The following is a 22355-nucleotide window of genomic DNA, read 5'->3' on the forward strand; positions in this document are numbered from 1 at the left end:
TGCGCTCAACGCGGTGAGTCTCTCCGCACCTACTATGACCAGACGAACCGAAGATTTGGGGGACAACGTGTATGACCAGCTGAATGAGAGAGCATAAGAATTCGAGTTTTTTGCTTTGGCCATGGATGAGAGCAATGACGTGCAGGACACGGCAGAACTGCTGTGATCTATTGATCTATTGCTCATATTATAATTTCACTGTTTTTTAAAATGTATTTATTTTATAGGCCTATTTATTTGACCTTTATTAAGTGCTGCACACAATTATTATTAATATCAACAGGCCTACCTACAATTTATAATTTTCCACTCACCTTTGCCAGTGCCAATCACCTCAGCTAGGCAGATGTTTCTTACCTTGACAGCTTTGATGTTATTTTTATTAGAAAATAAATAAATGGAATATCTGTGGTATTTCAAATTAAAACAAAGTGTGAAAACTTGATTACTACTTTTGCAAACCACTAGTAAAGATAAACAAATATGTGCCAGGAATCAAGTGTTGGTATAGTAGTGGGGATGGCTGTGCCAGGCTAGTAATCTCTACTACACAATGAGGCCTGCTGGTGGTCATATTTGTCTGGGTCATACAATTCTATGTTAGATAGCTGACCCGACCCTGGCCCCCCCATCACAGTCAGGAATGACAATGTGGCCCCCAGAGAAAAAAGTTTGGTGACCCCTGCTTTACACGGATCAGTCGTCCTGGTCCCTTTGCAGAAAAACAGCCCCAAAGCATGATGTTTCCACCCCCATGCTTCACAGTAGGTATGGTGTTCTTTGGATGCAACTCAGCATTCTTTCTCCTCCAAACACGACAAGTTGAGTTTTTACCAAAAAGTTCTATTTTGGTTTCATCTGACCATATGACATTCTCCCAATCCTCTCCTGGATCATCCAAATGCTCTCTAGCAAACTTCAGATGGGCCTGGACATGTACTGGCTTAAGCAGTACCGATCTGATATAATGCCGATTTACATACAGCTTGTACTTTGTCCCAACTTTTTTGGAATTGGGTTGTGTCTGTATATATATATATATATATATATATATATATATATATATATATATATATATATATATATATATAAATAAACACACACACACACACACACTATATTGCCAAAAGTATTCATTCACCTGCCTTGACTCACATGTAAGCTTAAGTGACATCCTATTCCTAATCCATAGGGTTCAATATGACGTCGGTCCACCCTTTGCAGCTAGAACAGTTTCAACTTGGAGGTCTGCACGGGACAGAATTTTCAGTCCCACTCCCACATTGTGCAGTCCTGCTCCCGCCCGCTCCCGCAAAGAATTATGATTTTCAATCCCGCTCCCGCCCGCAAATCCCGCATGATGCAGACGTTCGCGTTATTTCTCACGATTTATTTCTCCTGATTTATGGCCGTTGTATGTCAGAACCTTTTGGCACTTATCACAACAAGCAAAGGGCAGCTGATTTCCCTCTGTGTCGTACACGAGTGAGAACGACTTCCAAATGTCTGATTTCAGGACTCTTGACTTAACGGTAACTGTACCTCTTTTTAAAGCAGCACTTACTACTGAAGCACTGTGATCTTCACTAGAGGAGCTCTGCTCTTCTGCCATGATCAGAGATCTCAAACACGGAAGAGCGGAAAGGAATCAGAAACGTACGCGAGATTAGACCACATTTGCAAATTTAGGCATCTTAAAATGTTATTAATGCTAAATAAAATATCCAGCGCAAATTATATATGATAGACATAAATTAATAATTTATAAATTTTATTTTAAACACGTTTTTAGTTAGCGTGACTGCAGCTTATCACCTCTCCCGCCCGCTCCCGCATTGTGCACTCCCCCTCCCGCCTGCGCCCGCAATGAGCTTTCAAAATTTGTCCCGTGCCGCACTGCTTTGTGTCAGGTCCCATGGGACTCCCGCGGGAGTGCAGGGCTCTATTTCAACTCTTCTGGGAAGGCTGTCCACAAGGTTTAGGAGTGTGTTTATGGGAATTTTTGACCATTCTTCCAGAAGCACATTTGTGGGGTCACACTGATGTTGGACGAGAAGGCCTGGCTCTCAGTCTCCGCTCTAATTCATCCCAAAGGTGTTCTATCGGGTTGAGGTCAGGACTCTGTGCAGGCCAGTCAATTTCATTCACACCAGACTCTGTCATCCATGTCTTTATGGACCTTGCTTTATGCACTGGTGTACAGTCATGTTGGAAGAGGAAGGGGCCAGCTCCAAACTGTAAAAACAGTCTGCATGCCTAGGTGCTTGATTTTATACACCTGTGGCCATGGAAGTGATTGGAACACCTGATTCCAATAATTTGGATGGGTGAGCAAATACTTTTGGCAATATAGTGTATCATCAAGAAGTGGGACAAGCAGAACTTTTGGCAGTTTGGTGTTCTTGAGCATCCAGGTGTCTGTCTACATCATGCCGAGAATAAAGGACATCAACTATGACCTCAGAGAAGCAATTTTTGCTGCTTGTCAATCTGGGCATGGTTAAATGCTATCTCCAAACAATTTGGAATTCACCTTTCTACAGTGAGGATTGTTTATAAATGGAGATCCTTCAAAACAGCTGCCAATCTTCCTAGAAGTGAGTGTCCCAGCAAGTTCAGTATAATACTGATTAACTCCTACAGAAAATGTTTACTTCATGTTATTGTTGCTGGAGGTGGTTCTACATGTTAATGAATTATAGGGTGTGCTTTTTCCCCACCTGGTTTTTGAATGTTGATTTACTTTTTGAGAAAAGTTGACTAAATATTGAAATCTAATGTATTTTCATTGTTGTCATCTGAGTTTATTTATTTGTTTATAGACCTTGAGGAGGATCACACAATTGTCATTTCGGCTCTGATAAAATAGAATTGAAGGAGGGTGTACTTTCTTTTTTTGCATGACTAAGGTAACCTAGCACTAGCTACAGAACTTATTCAGGTCATGTGACATATAACATAGCAACCTCTGGCCGACCATATTGGACATAACATTATAGTGACTATGTTCAATGCTTCTGATACAAATCCGCACTTCATTGTCCATGAATTAGCTCATAAAATGGATGAAAAATGTAAAATCAAGATATGCACAAAAGTAGGCTTTGCTATTACAGACTAATTCAATTGGCAAATTCCCAATCTGATACAAGAACAGAAGTACAAGTGGTTGAAAGCCTGGATATTGTCAAAATAATCATGTACTTATAGTAAATACATAACACTGCAATCCTGCTGAGCACGTGGTGTTAAAATACTGCTGTCATATTGTTTTATAAACAAGCTTACATACTTGATTCCCCCCGGTGGCACCACTGCGATAAGCAATTTTGAGGGAGGTGGGAACAGTGCCTCAGTTACGCCAATCCTAAAGAAACCTGGTCTAGATCCTCTTTCACTGTCCAATTACAGACCCATCTCTAATCACCCTTTCCTAGTTAAAATAATGGAGAGATTTGTAGCCTCTCAGCTTCATACTTTCCTTGCTCATAATGATCTCTATGAACCCTTTCAGTCAGGCTTTCGCAATCTGCACAGCACTGAATCTGCTCTCTTAAGAGTTGTTAACAACCTTCTGCTCTCAACCGATGCTGGTCATCTCAATGTCCTTGTCCTCTTGGACCTCACAGCTGCCTTTGACACTGTCCATCATGAGATACTAATTTCCAGACTATCTTCTTTTGGTATTACTGGCTTAGCTTTAGCCTGGTTTCAGTCATATCTAGCAAACAGGCAACATTTCATCTCTATTGGTGTTCATAAATCATCCACTGTTACTGTAGTTCAAAGTGTGACTCAGGGTTCTGTCCTTGGTCCCCTTCTTTTTATATACCGTATGTTTCTCCTATAGGCCAGATTATTTGCAACCATGGCCTTAACTTTCATTGCTATGCTGATGACATTGAAATCTACATCACTATCACCCCTTCCATAGCCTTTGTTCAGCTGCTAAGGACTTGCATCACTGACCTCAAGAAATGGCTGCATAAGAACTGCCTTAAACTTAATGTTAGCAAAACGGAGGTTCTATTGGTAGGTACCAAAAGACAGGTTTTGAGCTACTCCAATTTCACTTTTGACATTGATGGCGTGTCTAAGTCCTTCCCAAGTTATAAAAAACCTTGGAGTTCTCTTTGACTCCACACTTACGTTTGAACCCCATTTTAAATTCATTACTAAGAATGCATTCTTTCACCTCCGCAATATAGCACGTCTCCGCCCTCTTCTCTTTGAAACTGATGCCAAAATGTTGGTTGATGCATTTATCTTTTCTCATCTTGACTACTGCAATTCTCTCTTTTATGGTCTCCCTGCCACGTTGCTCAACTGCCTGCAGTACATCCAAAACTCAGCAGCTAGAGTCCTCACACTCACCAAGTGCAGTGCTCACATCACTCCTGTTTTACAGCAACTGCATTGGCTGCCAGTTATCTGTCAGATTAAATACAAAATCCTGCTACTAACTTATAAAGCTCTTCATGGTTTCGCCCCTTCCTATCTCTGTGAACCAATTCATTTGTACTGTCCCTCCCGCTCCCTCAGATTTTCTGTCTCTGGACTTCTGACTGTCCCACGTTTTAAACTGGCATCTGTGGGTGGCAGATCATTCAGTGTTGCTGCTCCTAAATTCTGGAATTCACTACCACAATCACTTTGTGACTGTTCCACTCTCTCTTCCTTCAAAGCTAACCTGAAAACTTTCCTCTTTTCCTCACACTACTCTTTTTTTGTGTGTGTAACTCCTGTGTAAAGCCTCCTTGGGTTCGTGAAAGGCACTGTATAACTTGAACTTATTTATTATTAAATAGCAGTTTTTTTTATAAATGAGACCCCTGGTTTCCTCTGCCAGTAAGTTAAGATTAGATGAATCCTTCAACAAGGTAATGATCCAAGACACACATCCAGTACATCCAGTACAGAAATGGCTATAGGAACACAAATGTTTTTGTAAATCACTGTCTTCAGAAGTTTGCAGTCTGAGTTGAAGAGGGCAAGTCCACATTCAGAAGTCAAGAAATAAAATGAACTTGATGTGTTCTGCATGGGGGAGTGTCTACAAGATCCCTCTACAAGAAAAGAGACAGTCCTGTTATTGTCTCCATGGAAGCAGATAATAATAATAATAATAATAATAATAATAATAATAATAATAATGCTGAAAACTGTTTACTTATACTAATTAAGAAACATTATGTTAAAATAAAATTCTATGCTACAGCGTCCCCATAGGTTTAAGCTCAAAATATCACTGATTGCTTGTACATTAATTCGCGTTCTATTTCATGAAAGGTGCCAATAATTCTTACAGTTATTGTTAGTTTACTTGCTTCGTCATAGCTTAAGAAATGCTGTTTAAATTCATCACAAATAGGAAAGAGTATGTTTGTATCTCGGATGCCTTGGAGGTTTAGTAAACCACATAACTCCCCATTGCCTTTAAAGGAGTGTGTACTGGCGACTAAATATGGACATGGGTTTGAAATGGATTTCGTGGAATTTCCAAGCAGCACACAGCGGTGATTATAGTGCACCACAGTGCCGAAACAGAGTCCACTTCACTCATCAGCTTTTTCTTAAATGTTTGGTCTGATTTATGGAAATATACAAGGAGCGACTAACAACTACGGCTATACGGGGACGTGTCAAATAATTTATTCTCTATATCCTGCATCTTTCAAACTTCGGGATCATGTCTAAGAGAAAAGTGAGGGGACTCACTCGAACCGGGCGCCAGGTGAGTGAGGATCCGGACCTTGACAACTTGCTGTCAAACCTGTCGCCTGAAGAGATGGAGGAGCTACAGAAGGAGGTGTCGACAGTGCCTGACCCAGACCCAAGTGAGATTATCATAGTAGACCAAACCAATTTAAAACAAAGCACTCATAATAAAAGAGATTCTCCCTTGACTAATCACGGCGAGTTAAAGACGGGTTTGCAAAGGAACATCTCCACGGAGGTATGAAAATGCTTCAGTTTTAATCTTAACTGGCTCATTTATCATCTAGTCCTCACACACTTTTAGCTATTGAAAGACAGCTAGAGCTAGATAGAGAGACAGGCAGTCTTTCTATGTACATAAAGAACATCTATCCAACTTCTCAATCTATTTGATTTCTTTATCTTTTACTCTCTCACTGACTTTCTATCCATCTATCTATGCTAATGATTATAGTTTTAATTGCAACAATAGTTAAATCAATCATATGTGCATTATGATTACCCCCCCCCCAATATCCTCTATTTACTTATTTTATCTGCAATGAATGGAGAATAAATAAATATGGGGGAAAGAATTAGTGCTGCTTATTGCAGGGTGTGCTGCAAAACTCTGCTTTGTGGTGGTTCTCAAGCTAGGCTTGATGGGATACTTTGGTTTTTTGCAATTTCACACACTTCCTTTTAAGGTTACATCTAGCAGGGCTGCAGGCTTTGCACAGCAAACGGACTGTAGGTTACAAATCAAACCATTGTCTGTTTACTAGATTTAGTCTCTGCTAGAAAACATTCATTTAATCTAAACTGATTTCAAAGTACTGTAGCTACGTCATCCTCAATGTACAACCCCGATTCCAAAAAAGTTGGGACAAAGTACAAATTGTAAATAAAAACGGAATGCAATAATTTACAAATCTCAAAAACTGATATTGTATTCACAATAGAACATAGACAACATATCAAACGTCGAAAGTGAGACATTTTGAAATTTCATGCCAAATATTGGCTCATTTGAAATTTCATGACAGCAACATCTCAAAAAAGTTGGGACAGGGGCAATAGATAGTTTTCACATGACGTCACAGAGTCGGGGATTCCCTGGTGGCGGCCATCTTGGAGGGCTAGCTTACCGTACGGGTCACTGAGCACACATTGTAGCGTGCAAGTTACATTCATTTATATATTATTTACATTTATAGTTACATTATTACTATTTAAAGCTAGCAATGGTGCACACCTGTTGTATTCACGGCTGTCGTAATAGGTCAGATGATGATGTCAAGCAGAGCTTTTATGGAATTCCCACTGTACGGGAGTACGAGGGCAAGCAAACAAACTCAGCATACAAAGGAGAAATCTATGGCTTGCGAGAATCAACCGCAAGGATTATCAGCCTTCCAAACACAGCAAAGTCTGCTCCGATGATTTTATAAGTGGTAAGTTGTTTAAATAAACAATCAATTGTGTTTAAGTTTGTTTTTGGAAACCAAAACATCATGTGAACACTCTCTGGAGAATGCCTAACTGGAACCGCTGAGTGTACATTTACACTGTAATGTACACTTAATATCGGTCGTTTGTCACGTTTCTATTTGAAACTTGTCACTTCACTCACGCAAGGGTCATTTTTGAAAAAAACATTTTAGGTCTATTCTGTATGATTTAATTTGTGTTTGGGATGCAAACAGCGCGCCTTTTGGCGGATGCCGCCTGAATCGCGCAGATCCGGTTTTTTTTTTTTTAAGGGGGGGGGGGGGGGGGGGCGGGAGTTGGAGTGTCTGATTATAATTTCAAAGTAAATTCTGTATTAAAATTACTAAATAAGCAAATCCGTTACAGTCCATGAAACAGGAAGTATAAGGATGAGAAAAAACCAGTTTAAATCACAAAGCTGCGCACATTTGTGCAGCCCGAGCGGTGTGCAGGACTGCGCAAATGTGCGCAGCTTCCCGATTTAAACTGTTTTTTTCTCATCCTTATACTTCCTGTTTCATGGACTGTAACGGATTTGCTTATTTAGTAATTTTAATACAGAATTTACTTTGAAATTATAATCAGACACTCCAACGCCCCGCCTAAAAAAAAAAAAACCCGGATCTGCGCGATTCAGGCAGCATCCGCCAAAAGGCGCGCTGTGAATATATAAAGTTGCATATATCAGACAGCCTTTAAAGTTTGATGAAGTCAGTTTCAGGCTTTGGAGCAGACTTTGGCAGTTTCAGGCTTTGGCAGCCCTGCATAGTCACTTGAAAATGCATCTTTGTCCACTTCGTAGGGGTCAATTCCCCCAATCAAAGCCAGTTTGGCTGCATACCGTGAGATGTGTATCTATATACTTCTGTTTGCTTGATTTTGCCAACATTGATCTTTATTTTAGAAAACTGACTATATAACTTCATAAATTCGTCTGAGATAACGTAGCCGGTAGTGGCGATGGTCCGTTTTGTTTGCCCTCCAAGATGGCGGCTGGGGGGGCGTTCCCCGGAATGCCGTGACGTCAGTGAAAACTCTAAGAGGCTGGAAAAGTTAAAGGTACAAAAAAGGAACAGCTGGAGGACCAAATTGCAACTCATTAGGTCAATTGGCAATAGGTCATTAACATGACTGGGTATAAAAAGAGCATCTTGGAGTGGCAGCGGCTCTCAGAAGTAAAGATGGGAAGAGGATCACCAATCCCCCTAATTCTGCGCCGACAAATAGTGGAGCAATATCAGAAAGGAGTTTGACAGTGTAAAATTGCAGAGAGTTTGAACATAATCATCTACAGTGTATAATATCATCAAAAGATTCAGAGAATCTGGAAGAATCTCTGTGCGTAAGGGTCAAGGCCGGAAAACCATACTGGGTGCCCGTGAGCTTCGGGCCCTTAGACGGCACTGCATCACATACAGGCATGCTTCTGTATTGGAAATCACAAAATGGGCTCAGGAATATTTCCAGAGAACATCATCTGTGAACACAATTCACCGTGCCATCTGCCGTTGCCAGCTAAAACTCTATAGTTCAAAGAAGAAGCCATATCTAAACATGATCCAGAAGCGCAGACGTCTTCTCTGGGCCAAGGCTCATTTAAAATGGACTGTGGCTAAGTGGAAAACTGTTCTGTGGTCAGACGAATCAAAATTTGAAGTTCTTTATGGAAATCAGGGACGCCGTGTCATTTGGACTAAAGAGGAGAAGGACAACCCAAGTTGTTATCAGCGCTCAGTTCAGAAGCCTGCATCTCTGATGGTATGGGGTTGCATTAGTGCGTATGGCATGGGCAGCTTACGCATCTGGAAAGACACCATCAATGCTGAAAGGTATATCCAGGTTCTAGAGCAACATATGCTCCCATCCAGACAACGTCTCTTTCAGGGAAGACCTTGCATTTTCCAACATGACAATGCCAAACCACATACTGCATCAATTACAGCATCATGGCTGCGTAGAAGAAGGGTCCGGGTACTGAACTGGCCAGCCTGCAGTCCAGATCTTTCACCCATAGAAAACATTTGGCGCATCATAAAACGGAAGATACGACAAAAAAGACCCAAGACAGTTGAGCAACTAGAATCCTACATTAGACAAAAATGGGTTAACATTCCTATCCCTAAACTTGAGCAACTTGTCTCCTCAGTCCCCAGACGTTTACAGACTGTTGTAAAGAGAAAAGGGGATGTCTCACAGTGGTAAACATGGCCTTGTCCCAACTTTGAGATGTGTTGTCATGAAATTTAAAAATCACCTAATTTTTCTCTTTAAATGATACATTTTCTCAATTTCAACATTTGATATGTCATCTATGTTCTGTTCTGAATAAAATATGGAATTTTGAAACTTCCACATCATTGCTTTCCGTTTTTATTTACAATTTATACTTTGTCCCAACTTTTTTGGAATTGGGGTTGTACAGTATACTATATAAACTGAAGTCTTACTTAATGAACAGACTGTAGACTTGTAGTTACAGTCTGCCTACACAATTGTAAAAACTACACAATTGTAACATGCTTGTTGTAAATGTGCACATGCAACTGTGACTTCATTACACGCATATAAAAAGTATATCACTTCCCTGTTTGAAATGAACAAAAGTCAAATTCAAACTCATTTTATTGGGTCATATGCACGGTATGCCAGAGACAATTGTACATTGAAATGCTTCTGTTGAGACTGTAAACTGGCTAAGGCACAGACAACAGAAAAGAGAACACAAACTTGAAGAGAAGTGACTCAACATTATTTCAATAAATACAAATAATACAAATAGAATGAATAATTGTAGAAAGACCCTGATGTGGGTGGAGCACAGAAGCACGGCAGGCGGTTGTTTGCATCTTCATTATTTCTTTTATTGCTGCTTTTCAGCACACAACTCAGACTTTCTCTCACACACACACACACACACACACACACACACACACACACAGGCTACTAGCAAGCCCTTGGCGCCGACCTTCCCCTTCTCACTCTCCTTTTATAGGGCGCGGTCACTGGAGGAGACCCACAAACACACGTTAATTTACAACAGGTGTAGTGACATGACCACTCACCTTCCCTGACTATGCCCTCCATTCACAGACTGACACTCGGCCACATACCCCCACCGCCTGACTCAGGTCGGGGGGCCGCCTAGCATGAAGCTGACTCCCCCCCCCTTGACGGGACAGGAAGTCCACCACCACCATCTGCACCCCCGGCCTGTGGACCACCTCAAATTTAAATGGCTGGAGTGCAAGATAACAAGTGATCCGTCCATTGGCATCCTTCATGCGGTGGAGCCACTGGAGGGGCGCGTGATCCAAACAGAGGGCAAAAGAGCATCCCAGCAGGTAGTACTGGAGGGCGAGGACCACCCACTTGATGGCTAGGCACTCTATCGTGCTGGACCTGCCTTCCCGCATCGGCAGCTTCCCGCTCATGTACAGCATGGGACACTCCTCCCCCTTCTGGGACAGAATGGCCCCCAGTCCTCTGTCTGATGTGTCTGTCTGTAAAATAAAAGGGGAGAGAAAAAAAAAAGTCAGGGGAGTGTAATAGTGGCTCCCCACACAATGCAGCTTTTACCCTAGAGAAAGCCTGTTGGCATTGCTCCGTCCACTGGACCAGATCTGGTGCTCCCTTTTAAGTGAGATCAGTCAGCGGGCTGGTGACATCCGAATAATTAGGTATGAACCTACGATAGTAGCCAGCCAGCCCCAGCAACTGTCTCACCCCCTTTTTGGTCTTGAGCCTTGGGCAGGCAGCAATCGCTGCCGTCTTATTAATTTGGGAATGCACCTGCCCATGGCCCAAGTGGAAACCCAGATATAGTACTTCCACCTGGCCAATCGCACATTTCTTTGGGTTAGCTGTGAGACCCGCCTGCCTCAGCGACTTTAGGATGGCCCTAAGGTGTTCGAGGTGCCGCGGCCAGTCACTGCTGTATATGATATCAAGATACGTGGCTGCATAAGTGGTGTGGGGGCAGAGGACCCTGTCCTTAAGCTGCTGGAATGCAGCGGGCACCCAAACAGCCCAAAAGTAAGTGTGATGAATTGGTGTAAGCCAAACAGTGTGGAAAAGGCTGTTTTCTCCCGGGACAGAGGAGTCAAGGGGATCTGCCAATATCCCTTTGTTAAATCCAGTGTCGAATAAAAACGAGCAGTGCCTAATCGATCGAGCAACTCATCAATGCGAGGCATTGGGTACGCATCAAATTTAGACTCTGCGTTGACTTTCCTATAGTCCACACAGAACCAGACTGACCCATTGGTCTTGGGGACCAGGACCACTGGGCTGCTCCAGTCACTGTGGGACTCCTCGATTATGCCCATTTCAAGCATGGCTTCAAGTTCATCCCAGACCACCTTTTTTTTTTGTGTTCAGGCAGGCGGTAAGGGCGGCTGCGCACTACCACCCCTGGGGGTGTCTCAATGTGATGTTCTATGAGGTGGGTGTGGCCGGGTAGGGGTGAAAACACATCGGAAAATTTTCTCCAACTGGGCTACCTCTGCGAGCTGGGTCAGGGAGAGGTGGTCTCCACAGGGGACCAGAGCAGTGGGCAATGTCAATTTTCTTTTTTGAACCTCCGGCCCCAGCTCCGCCTTCTCCGGAATTACTGACACCAATGCCACGGGGACCTCCTCATTCCAACGTTTTAATAGATTGAGGTGGTAAATTTGCAACGCCCCACCCCTGTCCGTTCACCTCACCTCATAGGTCAACGTCCCTGACTCGCTGTGTGACCTCGAAGGGCCCTTGCCACTTGGCGACCAATTTGGAGCTCGACATGGGCAGTAACATGAGTACTTTGTCTCCCGGTGTGAACTCCCTAAGGCACGTGCCCATCGTACAGTCAGACTTGATGTTCTTGCACCTGCCACAAATTCTTCTGGGTTAAGTGCGCGAGTGTGTGGAGTTTGGCACGCAAGTCGAGAATGTATTGAATTTCATTCTTACTAGATGAAGGTCCCTCCTCCCAATTTTCATGTAGCACATCTAAAATGGCATGTGGCTTACGCCGATATAATAATTCAAATGGTAAAAACCCTGTGGAGGCTTGCGGGACCTCTCATACTGCAAATAACAGGGGCTCGAGCCACTTATCCCAATTACGTGCATCTTCGCTTACGAACTTCCGAATTATATTTTTGAGAGTTCAATTAAACTGTTCTACGAAGCCACCTGTTTGTGGGTGATAGATGCTGGTGCAGATAGGCTTAATCCCCAGTAACCCATGCAGCTCACGCAGTGTGCATGACATGAATGTAGTGCCTTGGTCTGTCAGGATTTCTTTCAGAATCCCGACCTGGGAGATAAAGCAGAAGAGCGCTTCTGCAATACTGTGTGCTGAGATATTGCGAAGAGGCACTGCTTCCAGGTATTGCGTTGCATAGTCCACCAGAACTAAAATAAAGTGATATCCCCGTGCTGACCAATCTAATGGCTCGACGAGATCCATCCCAATTCTTTCAAAAGGAGTTTCGATTAAAGGGAGAGGGCGCAAAGGCGCTTTTGGAGTGGCCACGGGATTTACTAATTGGCATTCGCGGTACACCGCACACCACTGCGAATCCCTGGCCAATAGAACCGGGCCATTATTTGGGCTAGTGTTTTATCCTGCCCTAAGTGTCTGGCCATGGGATTAAAGTGAACCGCCTGGAATATGAATTCCTGGCGGCTCTTTGGAATTAATAACTTATCTTTTCGCCAGTTTGAGTGTCCTGCGTCATTCAATATAACCGATCCTTAATAATAGCAAAGTAGAGGAAGGCCGGCGTCACATTTGGCTGGAGAATTTGACCATCAATTACTCTCACTTGGTCAAATGCGTGCCACAGAGTCCCGTCTCATGACTGTTCAAATGGGAAATACCCAAGGGAATCCCCAAGAGAGGGAGGAGGGGCAGGGCACTCCTCGCTCCACGTACCGGCTTGACGCAGTGCTGAAGTAGACGGCTCTGTGACAGCTTCTCCCGCCAATGCTACTCCAGGGCTTTCCCCAGACGGATTACTGCAGGACCCACTCCTTACTATGTGCGTCATTAACTCCTTAAAATCCGGCCAATCAGTCCCCAAAATCAGTGAGTCGGTGAGACGAGGGTCAACCGCCACCTTTACACTATGCTTTTCCCCCTCAAAATAGAATGTGGACGAACACCAAATGGTACTCGTGAACATCCCCATGCACACACAACACCTTCACCACTCATGCTCTCTCCAATGCCTCACCTTGCACCAGACTTTGGTGGATTGAGGTCTGGTTACAACCGGAATGGGCGAGGATGGGAAGCAGAGGGAGAAGGAGAAGAGAGAGAGGAGACACGCCTTCCTGCCATCAGAACTGCCGTCATGTGGTCCTCTGCCAGCTTGATAGCTTGGTCCAGCGATGCTGATGAAATTGGACTTACTCCGCGGTTCCTTCCAGAAGTCGCGCAACAAATTACTCCAGTGTCATCAGGTCAATCACTCCCTCTGCGTTGCGGTCATCTGCCCTCAGCCACCACTAGCAGGCGTCCCGGAGTTGTTGCCCGAACGCGAATGGTCGGCCGACCTCCTCCAAACACAGCGAGCGGAAGCGCTGCCATTGTTGCTCTGGGGAGCGGCCAAAACGCTGGAGGATGGCTCATCGGAGGGCCGTATACACAAGCCGGCTGTCAGCGGGGAGCTGCAGCGCGGCCAGTTGCGCCTTGCCCGTCAGCAGGGGGAGGAGGTGTGCCGTGCGCTGGTCGACCGGCCAACCCCACGCCTCCACTGCTTGCTCAAAGAGTGCAAGGAAGGCTTCTGGATGGTCGTGTGGACCCATCTTTGTTAGGGTGAGGTGGGGAGGGTCCGCTCCGGTGGCGGTCGTGGGCCCCACCAATGTGAGCAGGTGCAGGAATGCCTGACAGTCTTCCTGTTGGGCCAGCACCAAGGCTTTGAACTGCTGTTCTGGCTCCTTCCGGAGGGCGACGAGCACTTGGTGCTGGTTCTGCTAGGCTGTGGTGAGGGCATGGATCAAGTCCTTGAACGGCGAGGACTCCATGGGGCTGTTCCCTTCTGCACTCTCCTGGGTTTCGGCACCACTGTAGAAAGACCCTGACGTAGGTGGAGCACAGAAGCACGGCAAGCGGTTGTTTGCATCTTAATTATTTCTTTTATTGCTGCTTTTCAGCACACAACTCAGACTCTCCCTCACAGACACACACACAGGCTACTCACAAGCCCTCGGTGCCGGCCTCCCCTTCTCACTCTCCTTTTATAGGGCGCGGCCACTGGAGGAGACCCACAAACACACGTTAATTGACAACAGGTGTAGTGACATGACCACTCACCTTCCCTGACTATGCCCTCTATTCACAGACTGACGCTCGGCCACGCCCCCGCTGCCACAATAATCAAATGGAGTTGGGTGCAATCTTTACTTAAAGAGTAGCATAGAATAACTATGTACAGTCAAAACAGCACCAGAGGATAATTAAGAATGTACAGTCAAAAGAGCAGCAAAAGAAAGTGACACAGTGGTAAATGTCCCATAAACATGAACAAAAATAAACAATGGGATTTGTTCCAATTGTGCATGGTGCTTCTGTTTGCATATTTGTGAGAAACCACAAGTGTGGAATGCAATATTACAGAATCTTGCTTCAGAGGGTCCAAAACTGTTAAGAGTAGTGATAGGTTGCAGCACTGAGACAGAAAAGATTCACATACTAATCTTTGCCCACTTAAGGATGAAATGCAAATCGATGCAGAGCACATAAGTAGACTACCTTATCCTTTTTAAATAATAGAATTATAATCAAACCATAGTAACCATATTCCATACCACATTAATAATGGTTATTAGTATAACTACAGAGGTGATAAATTGTGTGCGCTGATTATTAAGAAATAGTCAGAATCTCTTGACCAATCACCTCAAGCGACTCAGCAAAATGGCAGCCAATCACTGTCACCGTAAGTGAGGAAGAATTGCACATGATGAAAGAAAATGCTGTTCCTGAAAGTACTAAAGATGCTCCGAAGTTTGGTCTAAAACTATTCAAAGGTACTTTTGTCTTGGTTATTATTCATCGATATTCACTTTGCCTTCGGTGAATAATTGTGACCATTAAAAAAAAAAAAGTGAGGAAACAAAGAATAGCAAAAATAAAAAAGGATCTTTAAGAGTGCTGCACCTTCAATCAATTCCAGTAACTGTATGGGCGATTATTGTGTGTGTGTTTCTCCACGTGTGTAAAGGACATGAAGTGATCCTTACTTAAGATTTTCCATGCCACCCTCAAAGAAATATCACAAAGGCTAGTGAATGCATAAATCACAATTGACCGTGTGATGTTAAAATTGTGCTGCTTTGCAGATACAGTTGTAAAATAGGACACTTTTTGGGTTCAGTGAAAATATACACCCATGTCACTGGGGATATAGAAAAACTGGCACATGACAAAAGTAGTAAGGAAAGGTATGATTTTAAATAAAATATTGTGCCAGCTCTTCCCTACTGTTATTGACTCTGAACCTAATGCATTTCCCCCCAAAATCAATATCATTAACTGATTATGCATGAATCCATATGATTGTCTGGCTATGTTTTCTCATTAGGGTCAGCCCAGAAGGGAAAGTCGGAAACAAGAATATCTCAGAAAAATGGGCTTGAGTCAGGAGACAAATGTTTCCAGTAATGACAGAAGGGAAAGAGGAAATCAGACTTCCATGTGCAATGCTCCTGTTAAACAAGAGAAAAATATGGAGGACAGGAACACAGGGGCCACAGAGGATTCTAAAGATACAAGAATAAGGCTATTCAAGAGGAATGAGGAAACAGAAAAGAAATGTGAGGCCAAGGAGAAAGAACAGAATGATGATTACAAGTTCAAACAGGACACAAAAGATGGAAGCAGCAAGACAAAAGAATTGATATCCAAGTATCAAGAAAAAAAAGAGGATTGTAAAGAGAAGGAGAGAAGAGATGAAAGCTGGAAGAGAGAATCAGGAGACAGCAAGACAAAGATTATTTCTAGGTTACAGGGGAAGCAGGAAAAGGAAGAAAAAAAGGAACAAGGAATGAAAGCAGAAATCAGGAAAAGACAGGACAGTAAGACAAAAGACCTTGTTAGAGGAAAGTTAGAGGAAAACCAAAATGCAGTTGTAGAGAGCAAAAAAGAAGAAAGCAGTAGGGCAGATGACAAAGAGAAAACAGAAGAACAAGTGGAGTTAGTTAGCAATGGCAAGATAAAGGAAATTATTCTGATGGATGCTAGGAAAAATATTAATAGTATAGATCAAGAGAGTGAGAAAGAGAACATGGATAAGGATCAAGAAGTATTAAAAATGAGTTCTGTTGACAATGGAAAAAAGAGACCAAAAGTGCAAAATGAGATCCAAAATGAAACCCCTGAAATCAATGAAGAAGAAAAAGTTGGAAATTATGTGGCAGAAAACTCAAAAACCATGACTAAAGAACAGCAGGAAGAAGAGGAGTCTGCTAGCATGTTTGCTCAAGATCTAGAGAGACTACGCAGCAATGACCCCACGATGACAGAGGTCAATGTCAACAATTCAGAAGTCATCAAAGTCAAAACCCTCATTCAGTTTGCTGAAGCACTAAATAACAACATGTATGTCAAGACATTTGCCCTTGCTAACTGCCGTGCAGATGACCATGTGGCCTATGCTATTGCAAGCATGTTATGCAGTAACAAAATCATCACTAGCATCAACATGGATTCTAATCTTCTCACCAGTAAGGGCATCATGGCACTGGTCCAAGCCCTCCAGTACAACACCTCCCTAACTGAGCTTCGCTTCCATAATCAGCGACATATCTGTGGAGGCAAGACAGAAATGGAGATGACAAAGATTTTGAAGGAAAACACAACTCTACTCAAACTGGGCTACCACTTTGAGTTGGCTGGCCCACGCATGACCATGACCAACATCCTCAGTCGTAACATGGACCGGCAGAGGCAGAAGAGGTTGCAGGAGCAGAAACAGGCCATAGCCCAGGGAACTGGAGACAAGACTGACTCACTGAAAGTCCCACAGCCTGGCTTCAACAAAAGTTCCCCAAGAAACTCACCAAAGCCATCTCCGACTCCATCTCCTGTACCATCTCCGAAGTTGACTCCAAAGGCCTTTAAAGGACCTGGTGGTCCTCCACCCCCACCACCTCCAATTCTAGATGGTGAATTCCTGAAGAACTCTCTGACCCCTATATCACAGAGAAAGCTTGAGGACAGAACTGGAGGCCGAGATGGAGGACTAAATTCAAGGGATCAACTTCTAGCCTCTATAAGGGGTGCCAATATTAAACAGTTAAAAAAGGCAAGAAATAGTTTCTCATAATTTTAAGCCATTTTAAACTGGAGTCAGAAAAAAAACATTAAAACGTATGCTAACATTTAATATGTATTAAAATATTTTTGCATGAAAAATATTTAATTTCAAAATCATTGGTAATACGTTTATTCATTAACAGCTTTGTAGGAGAGTAGCATTTAATATTTGGAAAGCATATATTTAATAAAGCACCTTAACGGAGCATCTTTTCTTCCTTTTCACATAGGTTGCATTACCAAAACTACTGCAATAATCAGACAAGGAAAAGTTAAACACAAAGTGAAGAACAGGTGGCAGACATCTCACCTTGTAAAGATCAGGCTTTGGCATCTGAGTCTACTATGGCCTATAAGACCGACAAGGATGTGCATAATGAATACAGTATAATTCTGTAGGATACAGCTTCAGCCCAGGATTCTGTCATGAACTATGGAAAGGAATGGATACCTGGTTCAAACATGGTGCTCAGAGGGTAAAGTTTCCAGCCTGTATTGATATTTGCACTAAGTGAAGTAATTCACATGGTAAATTGGTGAATGTCTGTAATACAGGATGTGTGTATATGTGTATGGAGAACTCTGCTGCCAGGAAAGCTGATTCTAAAGAAATTAAAATCAGTCAGTTGGCTTCTAAATTATTAGAAATTACAAACTAATGAAATTCCTTATAACAAAATATTTTTGCCAAGTTGGAACTAGCATTTAAACAATACAGAATGTTTATTGATTGTTTTCCAAATTTTTTGCAAAATAGTTTAAGCTTTATTGTATTGCACATAGTTCATTAGTGCACATCAATATAATATTGTATAATACTGCTTATTCTCAATTAACCTTTAAGTAATACATTTCTCAGGATAATTTGTTCTTTCTTTAAAAGAAGTATATGATTTTATGTCATTACAAATGATATAATAAGTATTCCATTTATTGATAAACGATTTCATTCTATTCTAAATTGGATTTCATTCAGATGCTGATCCTCTTCAAAATTAGTGCACCGCCATATGTATGAGTGCCAATTCTCTCACGCTTATATCAGCTGGACAAGTGAAAATGTTCTTTTTATTTTATAGTGAATGCTGGCACATCATTGATTTGTGCCATTTTAATTACTGTATCTATATAAGTTTTGGATGATTTCAGTAAGATTATTCCAAGACTACAATACTATGCTTACATTTGAATAAACTTGTAAAAGCATGTTTAAAATCTTCTTCTATTGACACAGCATAATTGTGATGTTACTGTCTAGTAGACAAAATCTTGTTTGGTTAAAATGGCCATAAAATATTTCACTCATTTTATGTCCCAGTTTAGGGTTGAAACAATATTAGAAAAGCATGATGGAAAAATGTGGATGAATAAAGAACTCACTGGCAAAAAGTTTCACAGATTTGGAGATACATGTTTTCAAATACATCTATACAGTCAAGGTGAAAATGTGTTGAGTCAGCCAAACCCAAAACAAACAAAGACTAAAGAAAGAGAAGAAAAGCTGTTTTATCTACACAAAGAAAACGAACAAATGCTTCCCTTTCTCCCAAGCAGAAACACAAACACCCAGAAAAAAAATGGCAGCCAAGTTCTTCACCCAGTGACACGGATATTTCTCAAAAAACGACAATACACAGTAGAAACCTTAGGGTCGTGCACAGGGGCATCAGAAGCATTTTTAATGTGGGGGGGACACACTGGCGGTGGGTCCTCCGCCAGAAAATTTTTAATTAATTAGATGCCATTTCCTGCATTCTGGTGTATTTTTAACAGGTTTTTAAACACCTAATTTTACCTACAAAAGTCACTTAATTCAATGACTATTTTAGAGACTCAACAATAAGTCCTCATTCAACTAGTCCATATATTCATCAGCCTGTTTTTAAACCCACCGCTACACCTAAGATAATGAGATGAATGTGACAATTTATCACCAACAATGACTTAATGGGTGCATTTTACTTTTTATTTTGTGTTTTCTATTTAGTTTTAGATGCAACACAACATGCCACTGGGCCAAGCAATAGTGACACTCAACTGTATGTTTAAAAATAAGAATATTCATAATTTCACACAATGACCAGGCATGACATGGCATCATGCAAACTTCATAACACAAAATCACACTGTGTCAAGCAACGGTGACACAAAAAATAACTTCACACAATGAACAGGTGCAATTTTGTTCACCACCAACAGTGACTTTAGTGGGTGCATTTTACTTTTTTCCGATTTAATGATACTCATAACAAAAATGGCATGGCATCATGCAGTCTTCATAACACAAAATTACACTGGGTCAAGCAATGACACATAAAAGATAACTTCACACAATGAACAAGTGCAGTTGTCAACCTACATGCAATGGTGGTACTACAGTAGCATTTACAGATTAGTATAACAAATAGATTTATAGATATAACTCCTCCTTATATTGGTGCCACCACAATTTCTACCACTTCATAACTTTTATCCCCCTTTCCTTCACAATCCACCTGGAATAACATCCATCTCTCTCCATCGCTTTCCTCTCTACTATTCCTTCCCCATACACTGATTTCCCATCTTACTTTCCAGAAAACTGCCAAAGACCAGACAAAACAAGGAATCAATAAATATCATCAGAGCAGACTTGACCTCATTCTTGGCATTACAGTAAGGCAGGCCTACTGGGTTTGAATTAAATGATAGCTAACGTTAAGCTAGCTGATACATCTAACATTGACTAACCAGCTAACTGCACTAACATTTCCACTGGGACAAAAAAACCTGTCCTGTGGGGAAATTTTGACTGACTTTCCGCTTCTTTGTAAAGAATGTCCTTATGTCCATTGTGTCTGGGGAGGAGCAAATACTGCAAACAATTCATCATCAACCAAGAATACCCCATTAGGCTAAGCTTATTTCACTGTTTATTTGAATATTAACGTGTCCTAGGGTTAATTTTGAGGGCATATATTGCACCACCAGAGAGAATGACAGCACATTCGTGTTCATTCGCTTGTTTGCGCTGAGCAATTTGTGGCTCATTGTTGGGTTCTTGGTGCACAACTCGTGCACCAAGAACCCAACAATGAGCCACAAATTGCTCAGCGCAAACAAGCGAATGAACACGAATGTGCTGTCATTCTCTCTGGTGGTGCAATAATACTATTTCAACAACAAAATGACATTTCAGGGCCCTGACAGTAAGTTCCGAGACACACGAGACCTCTGGACACAACACATTAAACAGAATTACAAAAGCACACAACTAGAAGGTGTGGAGCATAACACTAATAATTGGCTGTTTTCAAATATGTGCTAATAAAGTACATGTACAGGATGAATAAAGTATGCCTTGGCTAAATTATGTCAAAAGAAAACAAGGGTTTGGAGAAAACAGTGTTTGGAGACTTGAGTGAATTGAATGGATTTGTTGATAAATTATAAGGGGCTAAAATGTCTGTCTACATTTTAAGTTTTAAAAAAAGGCACAGCTGAAACTAAACAAAGATGCTGTCACACTGAACATACTATTGGAGGTTAGATAAGTACATCTGCATTCTCTGACTATTTTTGAAGTATTTCAAAAAGAATAAGCCTCTTAATTAAAATGACTTCAATACTAATGCTGCTTTTCCTGACTTTTATTGTTATCTGGCAACAAAAAATACATATTTATCCAGAAGTGAATCCCTTCTTGAAATCTGGAATGCGGGTTGAACAGCAGCAGAGCAGTTTATATTCAGTTGTCTCTTATTCAACCTCTACACCCATGAAATGCCTATATTTGGTCATTCTCAAAGGCTACATCTCATTCCTTTCTCCTTTCTAATAAGGGGAACACAGCCAACAGTATCCACACACACACACACACACACACACACACACACACAGAGAGAGAAGTTCATGTCTTTGTTAAAACACCAAGGTTGATTATTGTCTTGCCATTTTCTTTCCTGGAGAATTCCTGTAAATGTGACTGTTGAATAAAGGTTACTTATGAAGGCTATTGTTTATCAATAATGGATTGCATAGCAAAATTTTAATCCTACATGTTTGTTTCATTTAGGAAAATGTGTTCGACATCCTGAATAGTCAAGCTCACCTGAAAACTTACCAACATGGTTGCAATAAGGGCAAAGGGCAATTGTGAATGTTTACTGGTACCACTCTGTGAACATGTTCATTACTACTGCTGAACAAAACGTTGATGACATGTTTGCATCCTGAAGTATAACATTCCTTTGTTTTTACAAACATTGTTATTAAAAGGTAATTAATGAATAATTTGGGCCAACAGTGATCTAACAGCTCAAGGTCTTCACCAGATTACTGAATTACTGCTGAAGTAAAATTTGGAACAGTGTTAACACAAAATTGTCAGTGATTGTACAACAATAAAACAGACCTTTTCAGCTTTATAGAAATGACATTCAAGTGTGTTTCAAATTTCAGCAGAGGGAACCTTCAATGTTCTCACTTTGATGGGTAGACACTTTGGAGGGAGTGTTTGTGATGGCCATGATTATGTCAGAAAGGACTGTAGCCATGCTGCATGTTTTTAAAAAATGTAAAAAAAAAAAAATTAAATTATATATATATATATATATATATATATACACACACCCTTCCTTCCCACGCCATGTGGCGCATCGGGCGGTGCCGATCTCCTTTTCCACAGCCCTCGGCTTCTCGCCTACTACATAGCTAGGGTTACAGTGGGGAGCTAGTCCTCTGGTAAGCACAAGAGTTTAACTCCCCACTCGCATCTGTATAGCAGCGTGCCTTGCCAGATGGTAGTAGGTACCATTTTTATGATGGTCTTTGGTATGACCCGACCGTGAATAGAACTCACGATCTCCCGATCGAGAGGCGG

General features: G+C 41.8%; 1 protein-coding gene across 1 annotated transcript; it reads left to right on the plus strand.

Moving 5' to 3' along the window:
* The first annotated feature begins 5526 nt into the window (after window positions 1-5526).
* lmod1b (leiomodin 1b (smooth muscle)) lies at window positions 5527-19115 on the plus strand. Its single transcript, XM_060910655.1, has 3 exons — window positions 5527-5956; window positions 15762-17483; window positions 17725-19115. Exons 1-3 carry the CDS (start codon window positions 5690-5692, stop codon window positions 17749-17751), a joined length of 2016 nt encoding a protein of 671 aa, XP_060766638.1. The 5' UTR covers window positions 5527-5689; the 3' UTR covers window positions 17752-19115.
* Window positions 19116-22355: the final 3240 nt, after the last annotated feature.

This window comes from Neoarius graeffei, chromosome 26 (genome assembly GCF_027579695.1).
Source record: "Neoarius graeffei isolate fNeoGra1 chromosome 26, fNeoGra1.pri, whole genome shotgun sequence".
Classification (NCBI taxonomy): Eukaryota; Metazoa; Chordata; class Actinopteri; order Siluriformes; family Ariidae; genus Neoarius; species Neoarius graeffei.